We start from the raw sequence: 25,058 nt of genomic DNA, 5'->3' as shown, positions 1-25,058 counted from the left end.
GCATTGCTTTTGTATGTATATGTGCAGGTTCACATATATGTGTGTAAGTGGAACTCGGAGGACAATTATTGCTCCTCAGATGTCATCCATCTTATTTTTTGAAACAAGATCTCCCGTTGGCTTGGTACTCCCAAAGAAAACTAGACTGGATGGCAGAGAACCCACAGATCCATTGCCTCTATTTTCCTAATGCTAAGACTATAAGCACAACACCATGGCTGCTTTTTCACATGGGTTCTGTGGGATTAAATTCAGTTCTCTGCAAGCACTTTACCAAATAAACTATCACCCCAGACTCCACAACAGTATTTAAATGGTTGTACTATATTCCACTGTGAGAATGAGAGTTGATTTATCTTACCTACCAGTATCTTTATAAATTTTCTTCTTTATACACATTAATTATGTTAATATAAGGTATAATTATGATTATAAATATTACTATGGTAATAAAAATAATAGCTGTAACTCTTTTCTACATTTCCAGTTCTCGACTGGAGTTGCTAGAAATAAATGATGGGACGGGAATACTGATGCTATCTGACATTTTGAATGTACATGCTCTTAACTTGTCAAGGAGGTTCATTTTCATGTAGAACTGAAGGGTTAGGCAAGTGTACATATAGACCTGGACAGAAAGGGAAGCTAGGGGAAAAGCCACTCCACAGAAGTAGAGCACATCTTGTCTTAGACACCGAGATGGAAATACAATCCAGCTAGTGATCTGACCTGGCGATGGGCTAGTTAGACAATCAGATGGCAAACCTGATTCAGTTCTGAACTATTACTGAGGTTGTTTTTTTTTAATGAGCAAATAACTATATTTACATTATAACTTATAGCAAGGATTTTTTCAGTCCTTATCAGATCAAAACAACGCGAATATACTAACTATAAATCTCTTCTCAATTTTGAAAAGATATTCTCTTTGCTGTTGCTTCTGTTTGGCTTTAGAGGGCAGAGTTTTACTATGGTCCCCAGGCTAGAATGTAACTTGTTATATAGCTGAGGCTAGCATCAAACTCTCAAGCCTCCTGTCTCAGCCTCTCAACAACTGAGATTATAGGCACATGTAACTGGGAAGAAAAGAACATATTACAAATATTAATCTTACTAATATTAAGATAGTTAAATCTATGCTATTATTAATAAAGTAAAGAATATAGAAAATAGACTATATTATGAATTCTACAAAAATCTATTATCAAACAAAAATATGTAGTAAAAACAATTCTTAGGTTATTTGGGGAGTTTTAATCTTATGAATCTAGTACATCACTATTAAAAAAATGTGTTTTCTTATTCTTACATCCCTTTATAAAGCCAAACTTTATAGAATTTGATAGAAATTATCCCATTAAATCGATGACCAAACTTTATTATATTTCTACAGCTTTACTATTCCTGATGACCCAGTCATCAAAGCTATCAATTATTTTATGATATCAATTACTTGCTTCATTCACAAAATCCTCAGAGTGCTCTTTTAAAATAGATAATTGTAATCTAATACTATAACCTAAAACCTAGCCAAACGACTGTTTTTATACATGCTTCTAGTGAGAAAATCCCCAGCCTCCTATGTTTTCATGGGGCATGTCTACCCGTGTGTGTGTGTGTGTACAACAAGTACACACACACACACACACACACACACACACACACATCAGAGGTTGATGTCAGGGGCTTCCTTTAACCTCACTCCAATATATCTGGTTTTGAGAGAGGCTCTCTCACTGAATCTGGAGCTGTAAATTTAGTTCTACTGGCTGGCCACAGAGCCTGTCTGCCTCCTCAGTATCAGGACTGCAGGCATGCCATGCCACCTGCTTTCCCCCTCCCTTTTATATAAGTTTTGATAACTAAACTAAGGCTTTCGTGTTTTCATGGCAGTATTTTATAGATTGAACCATCTCTCTGGTCCCCTAGTTTTAAACCGCTTTCTAGAAAAAATTCAGTGTATATACCATTATGGCTCAAGGGCACTTTAGAAAGCTTATGTATGGATTCAGCCTCATAGTGATTACAAACCCAACAAAGAAAACCAGGGTCTTAGCAAGAAGAATTTTTACACGAACAAAAATCTACAGTAAGTTTTAATAATAAAACTAACAGATGTTACAAAAGATAAATAACATTTCTCACCGTGAGCATTATGGGCTCACAGACTCTCTGTTTAAACCTGTCTCTGTTACTTCTCAGCCACAAGACTGCATCATACGTATCCCGGTACCGCTGTCTCAGCTTATCTTCCTTCTGATTCATAAGATTGTCAAACCGTGTAATATGATCACTCACACCTATAATTAGAAAGAAAGTATTACTTCTCTGAAAACAGTACATCAACTTATAAACAATACAGAATATCTTAAATAAAAAGGTTATAAAAATACCACTTAGGACAACTATTTCAAAGTCTTTCTAAAATGACTTAACACCTAAGATAAAAAGTAGCCTGAAGCTACTGAGAGCAGGTCACGGGAAATAAGACAAGACAGTGGCGAGGGGCATGACAGGTTTCCTCTTCTTCAGAAAGTAATTACCTTTAACATGAAACTAAGTCTATAACAAAATCAATAAAGAGAGATACTAAATTTACAATGTTCTTAAGTAACACAAAAACACTGAAATTAATCTTCAATATCTCTTCTTAGCAAGTTATCTACAAATCTAAGAAAAATAAAGCGAAGGTGGGATGAGAGTGCTCACTCCACAGCGCCCTGACCGCAGGCTCATCCTCAGATCCCTCAGTGGTTAAGAAGACAAAACCAACTCCAAAGCATTGTTTGACCTCCCTGTGTGCCTAGTACTAATTGTATGCCCAGCTACATAGATAATAGTAACTTGTTTTTAATTTAAAGATACACTACAACAAATGGTATTTTCTAAGAAAGGCAAATTAAACCTCTTAAGTGGTAACTCAATTCTAAAGAACCTGGCTGTAAACCAGTTTAAAAGTCTAACTGCTAGGGAAGCACATACAATCCTGGTCCTCAATAAAACCTTAGATTTGAAAATAGAACAGAGACACCATACTGTATTAGTGTGTCTACTCAACACTGACAACTATTAAAATAACAGATGCCGGCATTACTAATACTGCTAGGAGTTAAGAGTGGGTCTCTTCTTGAGCTCCTTTCAACTGTTTGTACCAGAACTCAGATAAACAGATTAAAATGGATCAAAGGCAAATCAGTATGAGGGGGTGAAAGTCAGGGAAAATAAGCAAGTCCCCAGTTCATAAACAATTCTTTGCCCCCAGGAAGCTTACTCCGTCTCTGCTTCTCCAGCATTTCCTTTTCTCTCTGTTTATCAATGATCTCGCCTTCACATAAGGCTTTCTCCTCCTGCACACGCCTCAGATCATTTGTGATGGTGTCAATCTGAGGCTGAAGGTTCTCACAGTTTTCCGCAGTCTTGAGCTCACTCTGCAGATCCTCTATCATCTTGCGAGTGTTACTTATTCTCTTCTGCCGGTCCAGCTCTTCATTCTGCTTGACTGTTAATGCCTGCTGAAGTTCCTTAATCTGAAAAGCAAAAAAGTAGGTTAGCATCTGAGACGGTTTCCTTCCAGTCTATTTGGGTTTTGCAGAACTATTGTTTATATTGCCTAGGACAAGGGCATGGCGCTCACTGGAAGAGCTGACTAATCTAGCACACAGAAACCTGGGGCTGCCACCTGGGGGTCCATCCCATAATCAGCCACCAAACACAGACACCATTGCATATGCCAGCAAGATTTTGATGAAAGTGTAGCCTCTCCACCCCCAGCCTGGAACCTGTTTGCTCAGGGGTGGAGCTTTTTGCTAATTCGTCCTGCCACGCCTACTGCTGGACCGTGCTGCTTAGCTGCTTGGAGCCACACACATGTTCACCCTGCTACTAGACCCCGAGTTATTTGGCGGAAAATCGGGTTCCCTCCCCCTTTATAACTGGATGTCAGAATTAGTAAAATTGGGCTTTGAACAGGATGACATTGTCTTGGCCTCGTTTCTCCTTCCTCCCCGTCTAGCTTCCTCTCTTTTCAGCTCAGAGCTACCATCTCAGTGGAACTGTTCACGTTGCGGACTGCTGGCCGGCCCCCAACAGAAAGGACCCTGATGTAGCTGTCTCTTGTGAGGCTATGTCAGTGCCTGGCAAACACAGAAGTGGACGCTCACAGTCAGCTATTGGATGGATCACAGGGCCCCCAATGGAGGAGCTAGGGAAAGTACTCAAGGAGCTGAAGGGGTCTGCAATCCTATAGGTGGAACAACAATATGAACTAACCAGTACTCCCAGAGCTCGTATCTCTAGCTGCATATATAGCAGAAGATGGCCTAGTCGGCCATCACTGGAAAGAGAGACCCCTTGGTATTGCAAACTTTATATGCCCCAGTACAGGGGAACACCAGGGTCAAGAAGTGGGAGTGGGTGGGTAGGGGAGCAGGGCAAGGGGAGGGAATAGGGGACTTTTGGGACAGCATTTGAAATGTAAATAAAGAAAATATCTAATAAAAAATAAAATAAAATAAAAATGTCAATAAAAAAAAAAAAGAAGAAAGAAACCTGAGGCTGGGTCTAAGAATCTTCACACACATCAGAACCTTACATGCACACGCGCACGCACACACACACACACACGCACACACACACATGCACACACATGCACACTCATTCCATGAGCACTCACTCCTCTCTTTAAGAGCTGCATTAGCAGATTACAACCCAGTCAATCACAAGTAATTTTATTTGTTCCCAAGTATATCAAAAGTACTTAACAGCCACTTAACATATGGTTAGTCCTTATTAAAATGTTGGGTGAATGAAAACATGTAAGGCAAAGTCAGATGCAAAATATTTACAGTAAGTACATACCACACATAGGACCAAAATTTAAACCCAAACAAATTTCTTTCAACAAAATGATTTTCTACTAACACTTCAAGTTAACACTGAATCTTTATATTTAAATTTTTGACTTTTAATCCAAATAAATTATGTTTAAAATAAAATATATTGGCTGGCCACCTGTTGTCAACAGAATTTAATCAAAATCATAATTTATCAAAAACACTATTTTCTTTAAGACAACACAAATAGGGTACTGGAGGAATGACTCAGTGGTTAAGAGCATTTCTGAAGGACCTGGATTTGATTTCTAGCACCCACATGGCAGCTCACAAGCATCTGTAACAGTTTCAGGAGGATTCAGGGCACGCTTCTAGTTTCTGAGACTATTAGGAACATACATGGTGTACAGACATACAAAGGCAAAAAACAAAACAAAACAAAACCCATACACGTTAAAAAATAAGTCTACAAAAAGACTACATACAAATATATAGTACATCTAACTTGCTTTTGTAACTACAATGCTGCACTGCGTTAAATTAAGGACGCACATTGCATATGCTGCTAACCGGTTTTATTTCTGAGTCTTACTTATTTCCTCCTCTTCTCCATCATAAAAGTTATAATAAATTAATGTTAAGGAATATGGAAAATACATACTTAGAACAAATAAAAATAATTTATAAAGGAATGTCTTTAAGCTTTATACTTCTTCAATGCCTACTTCTATCTTATTTATAAAACATTTGTATTAAGTGGGACCACTCAAGCTTCACTGACATTTCCATATATTCTTCAAAATAAAACTTTTACACTGGTATCATATTTTGTCATATGGAAGTACCACATTTTAATTCCTTATTGTTAGAAATTTCTTTCTGAAAATTTAAATTTGGCACTATCAAGAAATTAAACATATGCCAAATCCTGTCTTCTATATCAAACACAGAGAAATAAAAGAAAATAAGAGTTTTTACGTATAAAGAGAGAGAGAGAGAGAGAGAGAGAGAGAGAGAGAGAGAGAATTAAAAAAAAAATAGACAAGAAATCAATGTTCCCATGAACAAACAAAATCTAAGCCATCAGGAGAATAAGTGAGCATGTCAGAGTGTAAGAACAAGCTACCACTGAACACATGAAAAAGCCCAAGTCCATATAAACTGATCATACATGTATTTTGTACTTCCAGCATGGTGCTATTACGAAAAAGAGAAGAAAACAAAGAAAATCCAGTAGATTAGCAAAAAAGTTTGCCAAAAGATGGTCTTTACCTTGGGCCATAAGAAAAGGAAATGCATCAATGACGCCTCAGTTCCTGGCTATGTTTTCTCAACTGTAATACGTCTGCGTTCGTCATCCAGCAAACTATCAATAGCATCAATAACCACATCAGCCCCACCATGACTGGTGCTGATGCTGAACTTCAGTACATTTATAACCCCACCTCTTCAGGTTTTGTTAGATCCCATTCTTGTGTTGCTTAATCTCTCTGAATGTACTTTGTTACTCTAGCCGAAACGTGGGTATTTCTGTACTGAGCTCTCTCCAGTAATGACTGGCATAAACCTTTATTTCAGGTTTAGAGCCCTTCAGCAGAGGCCCCCTCATAGCAATGAGTCCTTCCTCTTTTAATGCACTGTTTCAGATTCTTTTAATACCATGTGATCAGACTTTGCTACCCATCATATCCTGTTGTGAATTAACTAGTTCCCTAAAAGTCCTCCCTCACTACTTACACACTGATGACTCTGGCACCCGAATCACTCTCTTCTCTAATCCACCATTTTATTCCCCAACTTGTTTTTGGTCATGGTCTTTATCACAACAACAGAAATCTAACCAAGACAGAAGCCCAGAACCCATGTAAAACCTGCATTCTATAATCCCAGTGTTCCTACTGAGGCAGAGACACGAGAACCTTCAAGTTCATGGGCTAGCCAGTTTAGCATATACAATGGCCAACCACAAAAGACACCTTGTCTTGAACAAGGTAAAAGGTGAGGGCTGACTCCTAATGTTTTCTCACCTCTACATACACACTGTGGCACATGTATGTCAGCACCCACAAGTGCACAAACACAAAGATATACAAGAGTGGTTACAGATTAGTTAACATTCTCAAAGAAACTATTGTAAGTTTCTTAAATGGCAAATAGATTAAATAAATTTTAACCCTAAGGAAACTGGAAAACGAAATAAACTGTATACACTGAACTGAATGAAAATAAAATGACAACATATGAAAATGTGTGGGGCAGGCAGAGCTCAAACAGTGATGAAGGAGAATGAACAGCAGTGTTCACAAACTGACCCAGCTCAGTAGGCTCCAACCCAAGAACCTTGCAAAAGAGCAAAATGAAACCACATCAAGCAGCAGAAGGAAAAAAGAAAGAAAGGAAGAATGAAACTGGAAAGCAATAAAACTAAGTGAGAGGGGGAAATGGGTGAACTTCACAAACTTCTGGAAGGACACTAAAGAAAGAACTGGAGGAAAAACTGGAACAAATACAATATAACGTTCCCATGAAATAACATGGATTTTATTACAGCCTCTAGACATACTGTACTGAAGGGTACAAGAATTATACTTACATAAAAACTGACATTTTGAACAAAACAAACTGATTTGCTTTCTAAACACAAATTACCAAAACTTAAAAGAATATGAAACATAGACTATTTGAACAACCTGAAAGCTGTGTTTATGAAATCGAATTCACAATTCTAAAATAAATTCCTAGGGAGCCTGCAAGATGGTGCTGCTGGGAATGGTACCCACCACCAGCTGCGATAACCTGAGTTCATTTGATCCCTGGAATCTATGTAGTAGGAGGAAAGGACTGACTTCCACAAATTATCCTTTGATTTCTACAAACATGTTTGATATGGGAGTGTTCACCCCTGCTCCCACATAAGTATACAGTAAGAGTAAAAAATAAAAGTTTACGACCAAATAGTTTCACTTCAGAATTATGTAAAATGTTTAAAGAATTAAGACTAGTCTCATACATAATCCCTTTCAAAATCACTTTCCAATTCACTTTAGTTATTATCCAAATCCCTAATCAGACGAAATGAAAAAGAAAACTACAGAAGAACACAATCCCTCATAGAGTGAAAAACCCATTAACAAAATATTAGCAAGTAGATTTCGTTCACATGTGAAAAAGATAAATGCACATTTATACACCACAATCAAGTAGGGTTCATGTTAGGGAAGTAAGGTTGATTTGCTATTCAAAACTAATATAAATGTAACATAAATATCAATAATCTAAAGAAGAGAATAATACATACATACTAATAGAGACAGATACAAAAATTTAGCTTCATTCAAAATATAAAGTTTCAGAAACAAAGCTATCTGTAGAGAAACTTCTTAAATCTGATAAGATTCATTCTACTTATAAAAGCCTACAACATACATACTTAATGGTGGGAATCCAATGCTTCCTAAGGTCATAAATGAGACAGTCTGTACTCACTACTTTTACTCAACAGTGCTAGAAATACTAACCAGTGGAATAAGTCAAGAAAAGGAAACTAAACACAAATAAATCAGAAAAGAGAACTCAAGGCCAATTATATTTACATGTGACACAGCATTTTAAAAAACACACAGAATCTGCATGAGGAGGAGAAAAAGAAAGGTTTAAATCTAACAAAACACATATGAGATGTGTGTTGAAAACAGGCAGTGCTGACAGAAGAAACCAAAAATCTAAATAAACGGACACATACTGTATTCCTAGAGTGGAAAATTCAAAACAGTAAAAAGGTCAATTCTCCCCCAAGGTTTAACACAATTCTTAATAAAATCCCAGCAATACTTTTCTGTAGATGTAGAAAAGATTTAGATTTCATCAGGAATAGTGAAGTCAGGAGCTCTACAGCCTTCTCTATAAAACCAATGAATGGCGATAGAAACTGTCAAAATTAAATGTGTATATATATATATATATATATATATATATATATATATATATATATACATACACACACACACACACACACACACACACACACACACACATATGTATATATACACACACACACACACACATATAGCATATAATAGTGTTTTTCAGGGCATGGGGAGGGGAGTTGAGAGGAGAGAGACAGAGACAGACAGACAGACAGACAGACAAATAGATAAAGAGGAGGAGGAGGAGGAGGAGGAACAGAAGCCCAAAAGTAACTTTTTAATCTAATGTTTGCAGCATACAGAGAAATGTTTACTAGCCAAACCAAATCCAGACCAAATCTTGGTAAAAGTGATAATCTTTGTAAAGTTCTAAACATGCCCAATTCCCAAATCCAGCTTGTCTTCCCACTTCGGCCATATTCGTGATAATAACCCACAATGACTGTAAAAGCAAGCAGCCCAACAATTTTTGGGGAATTGTCATCCATCTGTTCTGTATGACACTTTCCTAGAAAACAGTATTCATAAGGCTTGTCTTTCTCCAATCTAACTCATAGGTTACCAGTGTAAAGCAACTTTGTTCCTGAACATATTTCTCAAAAACAATCAGCAAAATTATTGAATATCACAGCTGCCTGACGATGGACTATAACAACATTTATAGCAAACAATAAGCAAAGCAAAATCTTAAAAAGAGAAACTAGAACTGAGCTGTTCATTTACTTCTCTGGAAGTTCTCGGAGTCCAGGGTAGTGCTCACATAAACAGGGCTATACATATCCTGGGCTACCTACCTGAGCTCTTATCTACTTTACCCTGAGGTCTATAAAAACAGGAAGCAAAAGCTGAACAGATGTGTATATTTGCAGTGGAAATGTCCAGATGTTTATTAACATTCAGGCAACACTTATTAAAAACGAAAAAGTCTGGAAATCAGTGAAGAGTTAGAACCTGGCCAGACTCAGTGTTGGGGAGATAGCCAAACATACCCACTCTCCAAAGCCTAGCAGGCGTAACAGTAACAGTGCCAGGCGTTTAAACAAGTATGCCCAGTTGTGAGAAAGCTAACCTGACAGTGACTTGCAAGCCAATCTTCCTTAAAGACTAAGGAAGCTAGGTAGTGGTGACACCACCTTTAATCCCAGCACTCAGGATGCAGAGGAAATCAGATCTCTGAGTTTAAGGAGAGCCAGGCCTACAGAGTGAGTTCCAGGACAACCAGGGCTACAGAGAAATTCTGTCTCAACAACAAGCAAAAAAACCAACAAAACCTCAAAAAACCAAAACTAGCCAGGCGTGGTGGCGCACGCCTTTAGTCTCAGCACTTGGGAGGCAGAGGCAGGCAGATTTCTGAGTTCGAGGCCAGCCTGGTCTACAAAGTGAGTTCCAGGACAGCCAGGGCTACAGAGAAACCCTGTCTCAGAAAAACAGTAAATAAATAAATAAATACAAAAACAAACAAACAAAACCCCCCCAAACTAAGGAAAGTTATTAGTCAACAATCACAAATACAGTTAATGAGGCTGGAGACATAGCTCAGGGGTAGAACACTTGCCTGCAATAAGAAGAGGCCCTGGGTTCAAGTCTTAGTACTAGAAACAAGCAGACGCTAATCATCAAGGAGTAAGAATATCAAGCTTTCATGAAAGGAAGAGAAGTCATTTTTAGATTTGCCACATTTTCTTATTTAAACTGCACTTTTGACCAAAAACCAAAACTGGTTAATTCATACTCTAAGTAGTAAGAAAGTTTGGCAGCGACATAGGAAAAAAAGAAAAAATAGTCAACAGGAAAATATCCAAATAAGACCATAAGTGGACATAGAAAAGACTAAGACTTATTTAAAGTATCTATTTATATTTTGCAAACATAAAAAAATCATATCTATCAGAAGGTGAGGCAGTAAAAATATTACTGAAGAAAGGAATAGTCCCAAACTTTCCAACTTTAAAGAAAATCATTAAACAGAACAAAGAAACTCATGAATTCTAAGGAAGATGGACTCAAGGTGAGTCTCACATAGAACAAGACAAATGTGAAAACTGAAGACATGAAGAAAGCTGGGGATGTAGCTCTGCTAGCAGCATGACTGCCTACCATGCATGAATTCCTGTGTTCTATCCTAAACACTGCATAAATCCAGAGTGGCAGCTAATACCTATAATCCCAGCACCAGAGACAGGAGAATCCAAAGTTCACGGTTATCTTGGACTATGTACGTAGTTAAGTTCAAGAAAAACACTAATCATTTCCAATAGTCTCATTAAGATCTTCCTCAAAGGTGAGACAGCTCAGAAAGTAAAAGTGCATGCCAGACATCATGAAGAATAGAATTTGATTCCCAAGTTCCACATGGTAGGACAGAACTGATTCCTGCAAAGTTGTTCTCTGACCTCTATATACATCATGGCATCTCTCTCTCTCTCTCTCTCTCTCTCTCTCTCTCTCTCTCTCTCTCACACACACACACACACACACACACACGCTCGTGTACATATTCATATGCACTAAATAAATAAATGTGAAACAATAGCAGTAGTAAATTTATTAAGTCAAATAAAAAGCTCCACAAAACTCCTTACCAACATACTTGCCCAAGGGAAGGACAGAATATCATGACCTAAACATGGAGTAGAAGAAACTGGAACATTCGGACAACTACAATTCTCAGAACAATCAGAAATTAAAAACAGAAGGTAGAAACAGAGCATTCAAGAGCTATGGAGTATTATGACCAAAGACCAAATCATGATCATAGAATAATAATCTCAAAAGCACAGAAACGCTGGGTAGTGGTGGTGCACGCCTTTAATCCCAGCACTTGGGAAGCAGAGGCAGGTGGATTTCTGAGTTCCAGGCCAGCCTGGTCTACAGAGTGAGTTCCAGGACAGCGAGGGCTACACAAAGAAACCCTGTCTTGGAAAAAAAGCATAGAAACTTTTCAACAAAACCATAACAGAAAATTTCCCAAATCTAGATTCAGATACTGATGTAAATATAGAAGTCAGTTAAAACACAAAACAGGTAATGTTGGGAGCGATTAAGACAACTCTTGATCTCTAAATTGGGCCTCTTCCCCCGAGAAGAAAAAGGGGTCAAAAGTGGGCCACCGACACATGGATTCCAAGAACAACCACGGGATATTCCAGCCCTAAGACATTGCCAATGTCCTGACCACACCCTGATACCACCAAGTTCCTGCTTCCCTGTGTAGCTGCCAAAAGAAAGAATTTCTATTGCCCTCTCCCCCCTAAGTACTTCTCCTTTTGCTTGTATTGCCCTACCCCTCCCACTGATAAGTATCTGTACTTCCCCTTTTGCTTGTGCATTTAAACCTCGGGCCTGACTAATACATTTGGGGCCTTGATGCATTCCAGAACGGTTTCCGTGTCATTATTCGCACAAGGCCCTCGTCTCTCTCTACCCCCCATTTGGTTCTTAGGAGGAGGTCCCCTCGAGACCCTCGAATAACTGGACCTGCTGGACGGGTCAAGGTAAGAGCAAATAACCTTTCCTGGTCGTATTATTAAAACACTAAAAATATAGATCAAAGAAATTATATTGTCAGTCGCAAGAAACACCAACTATACATTGGGGCAGGTCAACTAGAAAAACAGCATTATTTATTTTCCACAAAGATGGAGACTTGGAACAATGCATTTCTCATTCTGAAAGACACGTGTCAACCCACACTACTACACAAACCCAATCTATCTGTCATATTTTAAGGAAAGAGACAAGTGTCCAGCAAAACAAACAAAACAACAACATAAGGCTAAATGAATTTACGACTAAGCTGCTCCAGAGATAGTATTTAAAGGCCTCCTTCAGACTATAGAGAGAAAGACGCCACACCCTCAATGCTGTGCCCCAATACAACAGTGGGAAGGAAAGGAGTACCAGGGAAACACCAGCCACACAGAACAAAATGGGGGACAGGCCTCCAATAAAAACTGAGTCTAATGATGTCAGTGCCTCAGTCCTAAGACAAGAGACTAATAAACTGGACTGAAAGCCAGAATTCAAGAGCTGCCAAGGGCTCCGTGGTGAAAGACACCGTGCTTAGCAACCCATATGGTAGGAAACAGCCAACTCCCTAAGGTTTTTCCTGACCTCCACACATGTGCTGTGGCACATAAACATACAAGCAAATGTAACTTTTAACACTAAAGAGCAGTTCTGGTCATAAAGCCTATGCTTAGTGACCTTGCAGCAATATAACTAGCATTCTGCATGTCGTGGGAAACAGCCACCACCTTAGTTCCACTGCCCAAATTCTGCACGTGAGAAGCTGGAACACAGCAAGGACCCTGGCTTCACTCCCTACCACACCTGTCCCTAAAGAACCTCCTATCTATGGGACTAACAAAGGAAGATCCTTTAAGAAGTATTCACTGAAGGACAATACTAAAAATTACAACATTTTAAGCCAGGCATGTTGGCACACACCCTTAATCCCAGCATGTGAGAGGCAGAGGCAGGTGGATCTCTGTACATTTGAGGCCAGGCTGGTCTACAGAGCAAGTTCCAGGACAGCCAGAGATACTCAGAGAAATCCTGTCCTGATTAAAAAACAAACACACAAACACATAAAAATCACAGCATTTTAAACTAAAATAAAAACCATACCATCTATGAAATGTAGCCACATGAGTAACTGAGAAAAATCTCTCTTTTGTGCAGCTACTACACTTAGTTCTTTTGTTTTTTGTTTTTGTGAGGGAAACTAAAATTTGTGACAGAATGAGGAGGATTTGGGATAGTTTCTAAAAAGTTACAATAACCATCTGTCCCCTTGTGAAAACAAGCCATGGTAAACTAAGGTAAGCAACTTTTGGGAAGGAGTCTTACCTGTCTGTCCTTCCGCTCAATCAAGTCTTGCCTTTGTTTGCATTTCTGAGACGCTTCCTTAATATCAGTTGACTGCAAAATTGAACCAGAAAGAAAAGGTTAATTAAAAACTCATGTAAGCAAATTATATGGTTCCATCCATCCAAATAGTTTATATCAACCAAAACAACACTTTTCCACATTTTAATTCAAATCAAGTTCACAATTACCACCAAAATTACTCATGGTATAGGAAATCTATAAAGGTATTGCTTGCTATCATTACTAAGAGAATCACACTTTTTAGTGTATTTAGTGTAGAGTAATACATGTGTACACACTTGTTTCCATGTATGTTTTCCTGATATGTTGTCTGACAATGAAAACAATTTGGGGGGTAATGAGAGGGGGAGCACCCTCATAGAAGCAGGAGGTAGGGGCGATGGAATAGGGGGTTTGTGGAGAGGAAACCAGGAAGGGGGATAGCATTTGAGATGTAAAGAAATAACTAATAAAAAATTTAAAAAGACAATCTGATGAGACAGACTAGATATACTGTTTTATTATATGAAGAAAATAAGACCAAGCAACTATTAAGTGACGGTATGCATTTGCAATACAGATGTATATTAATTTGGAGCCAATGGCCTCTATAACACATTACAGGGCCTCTTTGGAATGTTAGGGGTGAAAAACCAGAGGGTTATAAAGGTCTCTGCTGAAAGGAAGAGGAATAGAATATAGTAAATATAATTATTTATTCTTGCTACATGATTTAGAGGATTAATAATTTTAAGATATACACTCAAAGACTAATACAATGTATCTCTTCAAAAGCCATAGGCACCTCTTGAGGAAAACAATTCTAAAATATCTTAGACCATGCATACTTCTATAGAAACATGAGCTCAGGGTTATCTTGAAACTGCCTTAATAGCTGCTTCTTTTATGAACAGAGAAGCAAAACAAGTATTTTATATATAATTCTTTAATTTATTGTAGACATTATTTTCTACTCCATAGAAAAGCAAGTTTTAAAGCAATTTAGCAGTAACTTCAGGTGCCACAAAGCAACTATAAATCCACAACTTAATTATAACCAATTACCATTAACATGACTGCCAACTATTATATATATGAAGCTTGGAGACTTAATGATCCTTAGCCATAAAGTGAGAAAACCTGTTAAAGAACTAGAATCTACAATCTCTTGTAGATGCAAACATTTTTAAATTTGGAATGATCAATTATATGAGTTATTGAATGCACATCAAAAGTACCTGAGTAGATGTCAACACTTGACTTCACTGCATTGAGTTGAATCTCCAAAATAGCATTCAAATTCTGGATCTGTTTATATCGCATTACAGTAATCCCCCTGTGCATGGTTTTGCATTATCAAGTCTAACTGTAATCAATTACAGCCTATTTATATTAAATAGGAAATTAAATTTCAGAAATAGCCTATTTGTAGTTTTTGTGTGTCATTTTTAAGCTGTGCACCTTTATGAAGTCTCAAAAACTGCCCACTGTCCTGTCCTTGCCAACTGTCCTGTCCTTAACATCACACTGGGTGTAGCCTGTCCATAACTAAGGTTATCATTCAGCAGTTTTCAGTTCTCAGGCTGACTGCAGTTGTTATTCAGATAAGCTTTATTTAGATAGTAATGGTCCCAAAGCAAAAAGAGCCGTCAGGCTGGCAATTTAAAAATGCTAAAGAAAAATATAATGTGCTTTCTTTAGAAGAAAATGTGACCATATAGTACATGTGTATGTACACACAGGAGGGAAATAAATACAAGTTGAACAATACCCAAATATGACAATGTGGTATCTACCCTATTTCAAAATTCAAAACTTTTTGGTCAAAAAGGTTCACATTTTGGATTTTCACACTATGAATGATCATCTGGTAAAATCTATGCAAACAGTGTAAATTTCTCAAACACTAAAGGATGAAATAACTTTGTACAAGGATATTCAAACTACATAGGTTTTGGTATTATCTTCAGTTTTAGGTATCCACTGAAATATAGTACCCCCAGCCAGGAAGAAACTACCAGATTCTACAAGCAGACATTTAATCATTTCCAAAATATCCTCTTGTACTGGCTAGTTTCTTTGTCCAACTTGACACAAGATAAAGTTACTGGGGAAGAGGAATCTCAATTGAGGAACTGCCTCTCCCTGTACTACCTATAGACAATTCTATAAATTCTATAGAGCATTCTCTTGACTAATAACTGATGTGAGGAGACCCAGCCCACTGAGGCAGGCGCTGGGCCACCTCCAGTCCTGAGCTGTTGAGACAACTCCTCCAGGGTTTCTGCTTCAGCTCTTGATCTCCACTGACCTCCCTCAATAATGCACGCCATCTGTCTGTCATGTGAAGCCCTTTCTGTCTCATGTTGCTTTTGGTCGTGCTGTTAAATCACAGCAAGACACCTTTCATCCCTAAGTATCCCTGGAAAACTAAAATTCACCTCCATAAGCAATTTAAAGTTATAAGAGATACACACTACATTCACAGAAAGAACTCAGTGTTTCTAAGAAATATGATATATCAGTTTGTAGCTAAAACTTTCTCTTGAAGCTATGTCTCATTCTGTAGCCTGTGATGGCCTCAAAGTCACAGTGATGTTCTTGCCTCAATGTCCCAAGTGCTAAGAAACAGACCTGAACCAGTATGCCCAGCAACAATCACCCTGGAATTTCTTTAAGGTAATGTTCTCCAATCATAACAAGTTTTTGAAACTCCTCATTAATTCTTAAAGAAATGAAACCTAGAAAATACTTTTAAAGACACAAGAAGTATTTTTCTACGTTGAATAAAATGCAGACAATCCCTAACTGAACAACAAAAGTACCTTTTCTTTGATTCGAACTTCCAAAGTGCGGCGCTGCCGTTCAATTTCCTCAATCCGCCGAGTCATAGGAATCTGCCCTTCTTTAAGTTTCCTGACCTCTTCCTTCACTCGGTCACGGATTTGTTTCACACCTTCATATTCCTGACGTACATTCTCATATTCCTTGCAAATATTTCAAGAAACAGAAGTTAATATATTAGGTATTTAAGTTAATGTATCCTAAAGTCAAAATGTAAGCAGAGGTTTTAATTTACCAATAGACAACATTAAGGAATAGGCAAACAGAAGAATTTCAATTTTGAAAGGTAAAAAATGGGCCAAAGAAAAATGAAAAGAAATATGTAGCTGCTAGCTTGATACAAACAATTTCCGGGCTAGAGAGCTGGCTTAGCAGGCAAAGGCGCCTGCTATCCCCCAATGTTCTGACATGAGTTACATCCCTGGAAGCACACGAGGAGAAGAGTTAACAGCCTCCCAGAGCAGTATGCATATTTTAAAAAAATGTCACTCCACAGGAATTAGCTGAGTATTTGCTGAATAACAAGAAAATGGAATTCTAAAATAGAAATAATAAGAGTGAATGGGGGTTGAAAGGCTATTCCCTTCGGGCTAGAGAGATGGCTCGGTGGTTATGAGCAGGGCCAGGATTCAATTCCCAGCACCTATATGGCAGCTCACACAAACACACATGCAGGCAAAACACCATGCACATAAAAAGAAGAAAAAAAAAGAGTGCTTTCTGCTCAGAAGACTCAGCCCACACCCAGAGCAGTTCAAAACCACAGTTACGGGCATGCCTTTCCCTCCAATTCAAAACAGAAACTCTTGAAAAAGTGAATAATGCATGGGGGGAAGGGACCTACAAATTTTAAATTTAAAAAGTTAAAAAGACTGAAATCAATCTCTTCAAAAAGGGGTCAAAAGACTTCAAAAGATAGAATGAAAACTAGTAATAAACATAGAAAAATACAATAAAAAGGTATACAAAGGACAAAGTTTAAGACTAATAAAATTGCAAAACCTGGTTGGAGGAAGTAAGAATGCTATAAATATAGAGGCATACATTATTTTCATACTAAGACGTATTTCCATGAAATAAACATAAAAAGTAATGCTTCTACCTATTGGGTAATTTTTCAATCAACTCCACTACTTAGCCCAAGCTGGTCAGAGGTAATAAATATGCATCATATTTTAAACAACAATGACAAAAACTAGGAAAATAAAGTATGAGAAGACAGCTAAGATACTTCAGCTATATATGGCATACCTCAACTAAATTCCTAGTGACACACACACAAATATTTTCAGTGGCACTGAATGACAACCCTTGCTTTGCAAATTTAATTTTTAATGTGAACATATACCTTAGATCATTAACATTAAGGGGCAAACGTAAAGAACTGCTAAGGACTAAAGCCTGAAGAACTGATGTTGGTAACTCAATCAATTATTTGCTATGTGATAATTAGCATATATCAAATAAAGAATAAGAAAAATACATGCATACATGTAATATAAAATTTTAAAGGAAATATCTAATTTGAATACAAAATGAGTCCCTAGACATACTTTGTAGGTACTCAGTCATAATTAGTTTTGTTTTGATGATTTCTTTTTGCTTGTTTTTGTTTTTGGGGGGTGGGTGGGAAGCAGTCAACTTCACACAAGCTGGCTTCATCTGAAAAGGACCCTCAATTGAGAAAATGCCTCCTTTAGACTGGCCCACAGATTTTAAAATTATGATTGCTATGGTAGGGCCCAGCCCACGGTGGTTGATGCCATCCTTGGGGCAGGAAGTTCCGGGGATATAGGAAAGCAGGCTGAGGAGGAAATGGGAACAAGGCAGCAAGCAGCATCCCTCCATGGCCTCTGACTCAGCTCCTGCCTGCAGGTTCCTTCCTGTCTAGAGTTCTTCCCCTGACATCCCTGATTACAAATGAAAAAAAAATGATAATAAAACACTTTCTCCCCAGGTTCCTTTTGGTCAGTGTGTATCACAGCAATAGAAAGCCTCCTAAGACATCTGAAGCGTCACCTATTTTCCCTCAGATAAGTAACACTTACCACCCATGGTCTTTTGGCCTCAAGCATCTCAATTAAATCTAAATGTCGTTTTCGTTCATAGAATCTTTCCACATCTTGCTTGTACCTTTCATTTCTCTGAATCATCTTCTCTAGGTATTCAGTTTTCTCTTTGCAAGACGTCTAAAATAATATTTGTTGACAATTAGTTTAAATGAAAATAAGAACACGGCAAGTCAAATTTTTGAACAATGAAACACAAAAGATAAGCAAAATTTCACAAGAAAGAATTCTGTCAGGGTTCTTTAGAACTATGTAAAAGTGAAGCTAGGGAGAATGCTTGTCTAGTTAGGCATGAAGTTCTGGATTTGATTCTCAGCACTGCTTATAATCAGACTAGTGATCACATCTGTAGCTTCAGTGCTGAGGAGGTAGACGCAAGAGCATCCTTAGCTACACACAATAGTAAAAGGCCACCCTGGGTTACAGAAGACCCTGTCTAATAACAACACAAAACCAACAAAACCAGGTGAAGCAATACTCCAGAAGAGCTTTGTATACACCTATATGACTCATGATTTGGAGTTTGATGCATTTTAGATTTTTGCCCTATCTGTCCAGATGAAAGCTTAATAAAATCTATAAAAACGGCACATAAATACAAAGAAATATCAGGGTTAATATGCCATAAGTGCTCAGGACTTAAGGATTCTAAGATGACAGAAAGCTAAAAATCAATCTATTGCATATCAACAAACACAAATGTGTACTAAACAGCCTAGAAAAAAAAATTCATGCTTGTTTCCTTTAGCAGATAGAAGGGAATCTAGAAATGTGTTTCCGGTGTAAATACTACATTGATGCAAAATTGATGATTCTCATCAAGACCAAAGAATTGAAGGAATGCCAGACACAGAACTGAATTATCACAAAACTCCTAGACCAATTCTTTTCAGTTAAGACACCAAAATTAATGTTTTATTATAATGGAATACTTATCAAATATAGTTATACTTAAAACTTCTATAAGTTAACTTCTCTTTAGAAGGTTATCTGTTTTGTTTTTTTTTAATTATATAAACGTACCAAGCTGGGTAGGTTATATAGCATTTCTATATAGCATTTCTAAGTATCTATTTATTAAAAGGTTTTAATTGTTTTTTTAAATTAACACTTCAGCTAAATTCTATAGTTTGTGCATAAAGTCTATCTTCACTTGACTTAAGAAAAAATACACCAAATGACATTAACAGGAGTGTTTCAAATACCACATCCTTATCTTCTATAAATCTCGAAACCTTACACAGTGCATGGTACATAACAAATTATTTGATGGGTACCAAAGGAAAGAACTTCGTATGAGAATTCTTTAAAATCGCAACTGGTAATATGTATTTACTGAAATAGTCCAAATTTTCAAACTTCATATAATTAAAAGCATTCTCACTTTCTGTTACCAGTTGATGTTAGAAATACAAACTTGGATAAAAAAAAAAAATCAACCACAATTATGAATTTACTCAACACAGACATACTATCCATTTTGTAGTATGTCTTTCTTTCTTTTCCCTCAAGACAGGGTTCCTATGTTTAGCCCTGGCAGAGCTGGAACTCACTCTGAAGACCAGAGAGACCCACCCACCTCTGCCTCCCGAGCACTGGGACTAAGGGTCCCACCACCCAGTTATTCTTACACATTTTGAAACACAGACTCAGTAAATGAAAACAGGAATGACTTGTCCGTTTCTCAGTACCTCTAGCTGCTTCTCCTTCTCCCTGAAGTTTTTGAGTTCACAGTGGTATCTGTGCATCTCTGGAGGACCAACTGACTTCTCAGTAGCTTCAAGGAGTTCAATTTTGCTGAGTTTAGCAAATTCCCCAACTTTGTCCTACAGCATCAAAATTAAGTATTAGCAACTATCATTCATAAGTACCATTAAAATTTACTAAATTTGCCAAGATGGTCTTACTTAAGATTTTTTTGAGATATGAATCAAATCATTATATTTGTAAGGAGAATAAGCTATAGTGTAGACACTAAGCAACATTAAAATAAAAGATATTGAACTGCAATTTTAAATGTAGATTATTAGAATATTTTTAAAAAATCTTTAACATTTTTGTTTTATATTACCTATGTATGTGTGTACCTATGTGTTGGATTGTGCATGTGAGTGCAATGCCTAAGGAGTCAAGAAGGCATCAGATCATCAGATCCACTGGAGCGGAGTTCAGGTAGTTGTAAACTGCCATATGTGGGTGCTGTGAATTAAATTTGGGTCCTTTGGAAGTGCTTTTAACAAATGAGCCATCTCTTCAGACCAGGTTATTTTATTATTAATGAACAAATAAAAATATCACTAGACTTTAGAAAGTATACCTACATTTAAAAGAAGTTTATTCTAACCAATATAACATACAAATGCACTGATTAAAAGTTGTTCATTAATTAAAGCATGCATGGTGGGCGACCCTTTTAATCCCAGAACTTGGGAGGCAGAGGTAGGTAGATCTCTTGAGAGTTTAAAGCCAGCCTGGTCTACAGAGTGAGTTCCAGGACAGTCAGAACTACAGAGAAACCCTGTCTTGAAAAACAAAACAACTACAAAAAGTTGTTCATTAACTATGGCTTCTCAGGATCTCACAGTCAAGAATACATGGCAGCTGTAGCTACTTGAACAACAATCAAGTCAGTTTAACATTCTAACTGGAAGTGGTTCATGAGCCCTGACCCCTAATTGAGGAGCTACAGTAGATAAGTTGCTAGCTTTTGAGAGAGGAGAATTAGTTTTAAGGGTATGGCTTCTGGTACATAAACTAGTGGATGGCCCAAACCCAGGAGTATATGGACAACACATATCTGAGCCTACAGGTTAGTACAAGGAAAAAAAAAGAGACAGGAGAGGTAGAAGTGGATATATCTTGTAAGAGTTAAGGGGAGGAAATAAAGAGTAAATATGGTCAAAATACATTGTATGATGTTATCAAAGAATTAATAAAAATATTTTTAATACTTTGACTCATGCAAATGGGAGTTTGAAATTCCTCTGTACTTAAAGTTCCTTCCTTACAGGCTGGGGAGAAGTGTGCTTCCAAGTGTGAGGACAAGTTTGGATCTCTAGTAGCCATACAAAAGCTAGGCCAGCATGGCAACCTGCCTACAGTCCCAGGTATGGCAGAGACAGGGAACCTTCGAGCCAAACTACCTAACTCCAGAGCCAGGCAACGGTTCAGTAAATAAGGTTGACAGGAAGTGAGAAAGACATCAAACTAACCTCTGGCCTCCAAGACTGTGCACACGTGTACACAACTACTAATGCACACCATACAGAGACAAACATGAAAAATACGTTTAAAAAACATCTTGTAACTTAAACTTATTAAATAAAATCACTAACACGATATATGGATGACTGAGGTCCAGTGGGCCTGGAACTATGTAGCCCAGACTGGCCTACTAAGAACTCCTATTACAAATATGTATCACCGTGCCCATAAAAATAGAGTACTGGGGGCTGGCGAGATGGCTCAGTGGGTAAGAGCACTGACTGCTCTTCCGAAGGTCCTGAGTTCAAATCCCACAACCACATGGTGGCTCACAACCACCCATAATGAGATCTGATGCCCTCTTCTGGTGCATCTGAAGTCAGCTACAGTGTACTTATGTATAATAAGTAATATCTGAGTGCTGTGCTGAATGCAAAGAGTAATAATTACATACCTATTAATTGAAATTAATAACCTAAGTGACTGGATGCTTCCTTTTACAAAGGGCTACAAATATTAAGAGTGCTGTTTTGATACAAATCTCTTGAGTAGTATTTATATTTTCTACGGCAAAAAGCGAAAACATTATACACAAAATTTTCCCATGTTTGGAGGTCTCCCCTTCTCTAAGAGAGACGGAGGGAAGGTAGAGGGTAACGAAGGTGACAGGGTGGGACTAGGAAGAGAGGGAGAGAAACCTTGGATTGGGATGTAAAATAAATAAATAAATAAATGAAAAAAATTCCCCATGTTCACTTATATTTTTTCTCAGACCTGAGGCAAGAACTGGCACAGATTGCCCACTTGGATGTTTAAGGCTGCAACCTGTTCTTCTACTATCTTCTGGGTTACAGGTTTTTTGTTGATGAACCAAAAGGACTGATTTTTTATCACATCAATCTCACGGGTGATTATAAGATTTCCAGAAGTCCTGAACCTAATTAAAGAGTAAAGAATAACATTTCTGTTACTTTTTCTATACCCAAAGTCTAAGAAATAGTACTATAATTTTTATTCTTTCTGGTATTTTTGAATCCTTCCCACCTTGGAGACACTGGCTTTTTGTTTGTTATCCCACAATTGGCCATGTCAGTTACTATTTGGTTAACATTACCTAAATCATTGTGCCAATTCTAAAACACAAGTTTATTTATCCTTTAATCTTTATACTATTCTTCAATCACATCCTTTGTAATTCAAAATGTATTAGTACATTACAGGCTTATGTAATAGTCAACTGAAACTTCTCTACTTGAAAAATGTTTGAATGAAAACTGAATTCCATGGAATACAAATTTCCCCAACCAAAAACTCTCTGCCCAAAAGAATAAATCATGGATTGCTAACCATCTACGTCATTCTGAATCCTGAGAGAACTTTAATATATGCCTCTACAGAACCAGTAAGTAATACAGTGTGATGGTTTGAATATGCTTGGCCCATAGAAAGTGACACTGTTCTGAGGTGTGTCATTGTTGGAGGAAACGTGTCACTGTGAAGGTGGGCTTCAAGATCCTCCTTCTAGCTGCTTGCAAGACAACAATCTTCTCCTATTTGCCTTTGGAACAAGATGTACATCGCACAGCTCCTCCAGCACCATGTCTGCCTGGATGCTGCCACGCTTCCTGCCTTGACAATGAATCTCTGAACCTGTAAGCCAGGCCCAATTAAATGTTGTCCTTTATACGAGTTGCCTTGGTCATGGTGTCTCTTCACAGCAATGGAAACCCTACCTAAGACATACAGAACCTGAAAGAGGGTGTTTACTCAGTTTTTGCTTTCAGAAGCACCTGCTTCATACTGCTCATTTGTCCCCCCATCTTCTTCACAAGGTGATCAAGGTCAAGGACTTAAGTCCATCAGATAAGCTCTACTACTTTGCTATACTCTAGCCTAAGTATTTCAAAATTGGCAAAAAGAAACAGATACTTAAAAATGTTACAGAATGCAATTTCTCTCTCCCTCTCTCTGGTGTATGTTTGTTTTAGACAAGTAGTCCAGGATGACCTTGAATTTGTTATCCAGTGGAAAATCTTGAATTCCTGATTCTTCCGAATAGCACCAACTCCTTACTTTCCTGCCTCTACCTCCTAAGTGCTGGAATTACGAAGTGTACCATAACTACAGCTTCTTAGTGTATATTTGTGTATCAGTCATATCCTTTTATTACTTCATTAAACTGTAATTTCTTGTGAACTTTCCAAAATAATTTTTTTTTTTTTTGGTTTTTCGAGACAGGGTTTCTCTGTGTAGCCCCGGCTGTCCTGGAACTCACTTTGTAGACCAGGCTGGCCTCGAACTCAGAAATCCACCTGCCTCTGCCTCCCGAGTGCTGGGATTAAAGGTGTGCGCCAACACGCCCGGCCCAAAATAAATTTTTAAATTTGTTTTTAAGAGACACATTAAAAAGTATTATTTGCCACAGTATTACGTTAATATTCTTTTCCAAAGTCATCAAGAAAGCATAAATACAAGCTGAAAAAATTATAATAAAAAGGAGTGTTTAACACTTACAGTTCAATTTCAACCAAACCTTTGGAACATCCTCTCTTCACGAAAAACCCAACCTAGAGTGTAAGAAGAGTAAGTGAGCTGTGTCAACGGCATTTCCAGGTAAACAGTCAGAGCACTAGGAAGAGTCATTAGTGTTCACCAAATCAAACTTTTTCAGTAACCACATAAATGTACAGGCCAAGTCCCTCAACTCTTCTTGCACTACAGAAATCTCAGCAGTTAGATTATGGGTCACTTCAGTGCTAGGCAGTTAAGACTCTTACAGAGCTGCTAACAAGGCACTAAAATGGAAGAGAAAGGATTTGGATTTGGGTAATCCAGCTCCCAAGCCTTCATACTATGTTCTTTCAGAACAAGTTCCATACTACAACTACAAAGCTCTATACCAAATCCACTACTGCTACAGACAGAGGTGCATAGCCTAAACATTAACAAGCACTCTAATAGTGCCTATTCTGTTTTTAAGACAGACTTGCCATCAAGTACCCTTCAAAAATAGAATAATTTACATAGTAAAATAAGACATCTGAACTAGATCGATAACTATGAGTTTGAACAAAAAACAGAGTGAAGGATTAAAAACATCAAATTGAATCTTAAGTTTGAGCTTCATAAATAATAAATATTAAAATGCTAGAACCCCTCAGCACTTGGTAGAAAGAGCCAGGAACATTAGAAGTTCAAGGTTACCCTCAACAACATACTAGTATTAGCCAGCCAGTGCTACATGAGATCCTGTCTCAAAATACAAAACAAAAGTGGAGAAGGAAAAACGAATATGATCAAATATATGATAT

The 25,058-nt window shown here is 37.7% G+C and overlaps 1 protein-coding gene across 4 annotated transcripts in view; it reads right to left on the bottom strand.

Moving 5' to 3' along the window:
* The window catches only part of Smc5 (structural maintenance of chromosomes 5), a 67,323-nt gene that overhangs the window by 34,665 nt on the left and 7,600 nt on the right, over positions 1-25,058 (bottom strand). For all 4 annotated transcript variants that reach the window (XM_021151740.3, XM_021151741.2, XM_021151743.2 and 1 more), the window contains exons 3-10: positions 24,262-24,314; positions 22,522-22,684; positions 20,235-20,369; positions 18,523-18,663; positions 16,456-16,617; positions 13,610-13,681; positions 3,272-3,527; positions 2,146-2,300 (exon numbers count right to left, since the gene is read on the bottom strand). In XM_021151740.3, coding sequence (XP_021007399.1) covers positions 2,146-2,300; positions 3,272-3,527; positions 13,610-13,681; positions 16,456-16,617; positions 18,523-18,663; positions 20,235-20,369; positions 22,522-22,684; positions 24,262-24,314 — 1,137 coding nt within the window. The remainder of the gene's footprint in view (positions 1-2,145; positions 2,301-3,271; positions 3,528-13,609; positions 13,682-16,455; positions 16,618-18,522; positions 18,664-20,234; positions 20,370-22,521; positions 22,685-24,261; positions 24,315-25,058) is intronic.

The sequence above is a fragment of the Mus caroli genome, unplaced genomic scaffold, assembly GCF_978045245.1.
Source record: "Mus caroli unplaced genomic scaffold, Mus_caroli_1 scaffold_20, whole genome shotgun sequence".
Lineage (NCBI taxonomy): Eukaryota > Metazoa > Chordata > Mammalia > Rodentia > Muridae > Mus > Mus caroli.
This window is presented reverse-complemented; position numbering and strand designations above follow the sequence as displayed.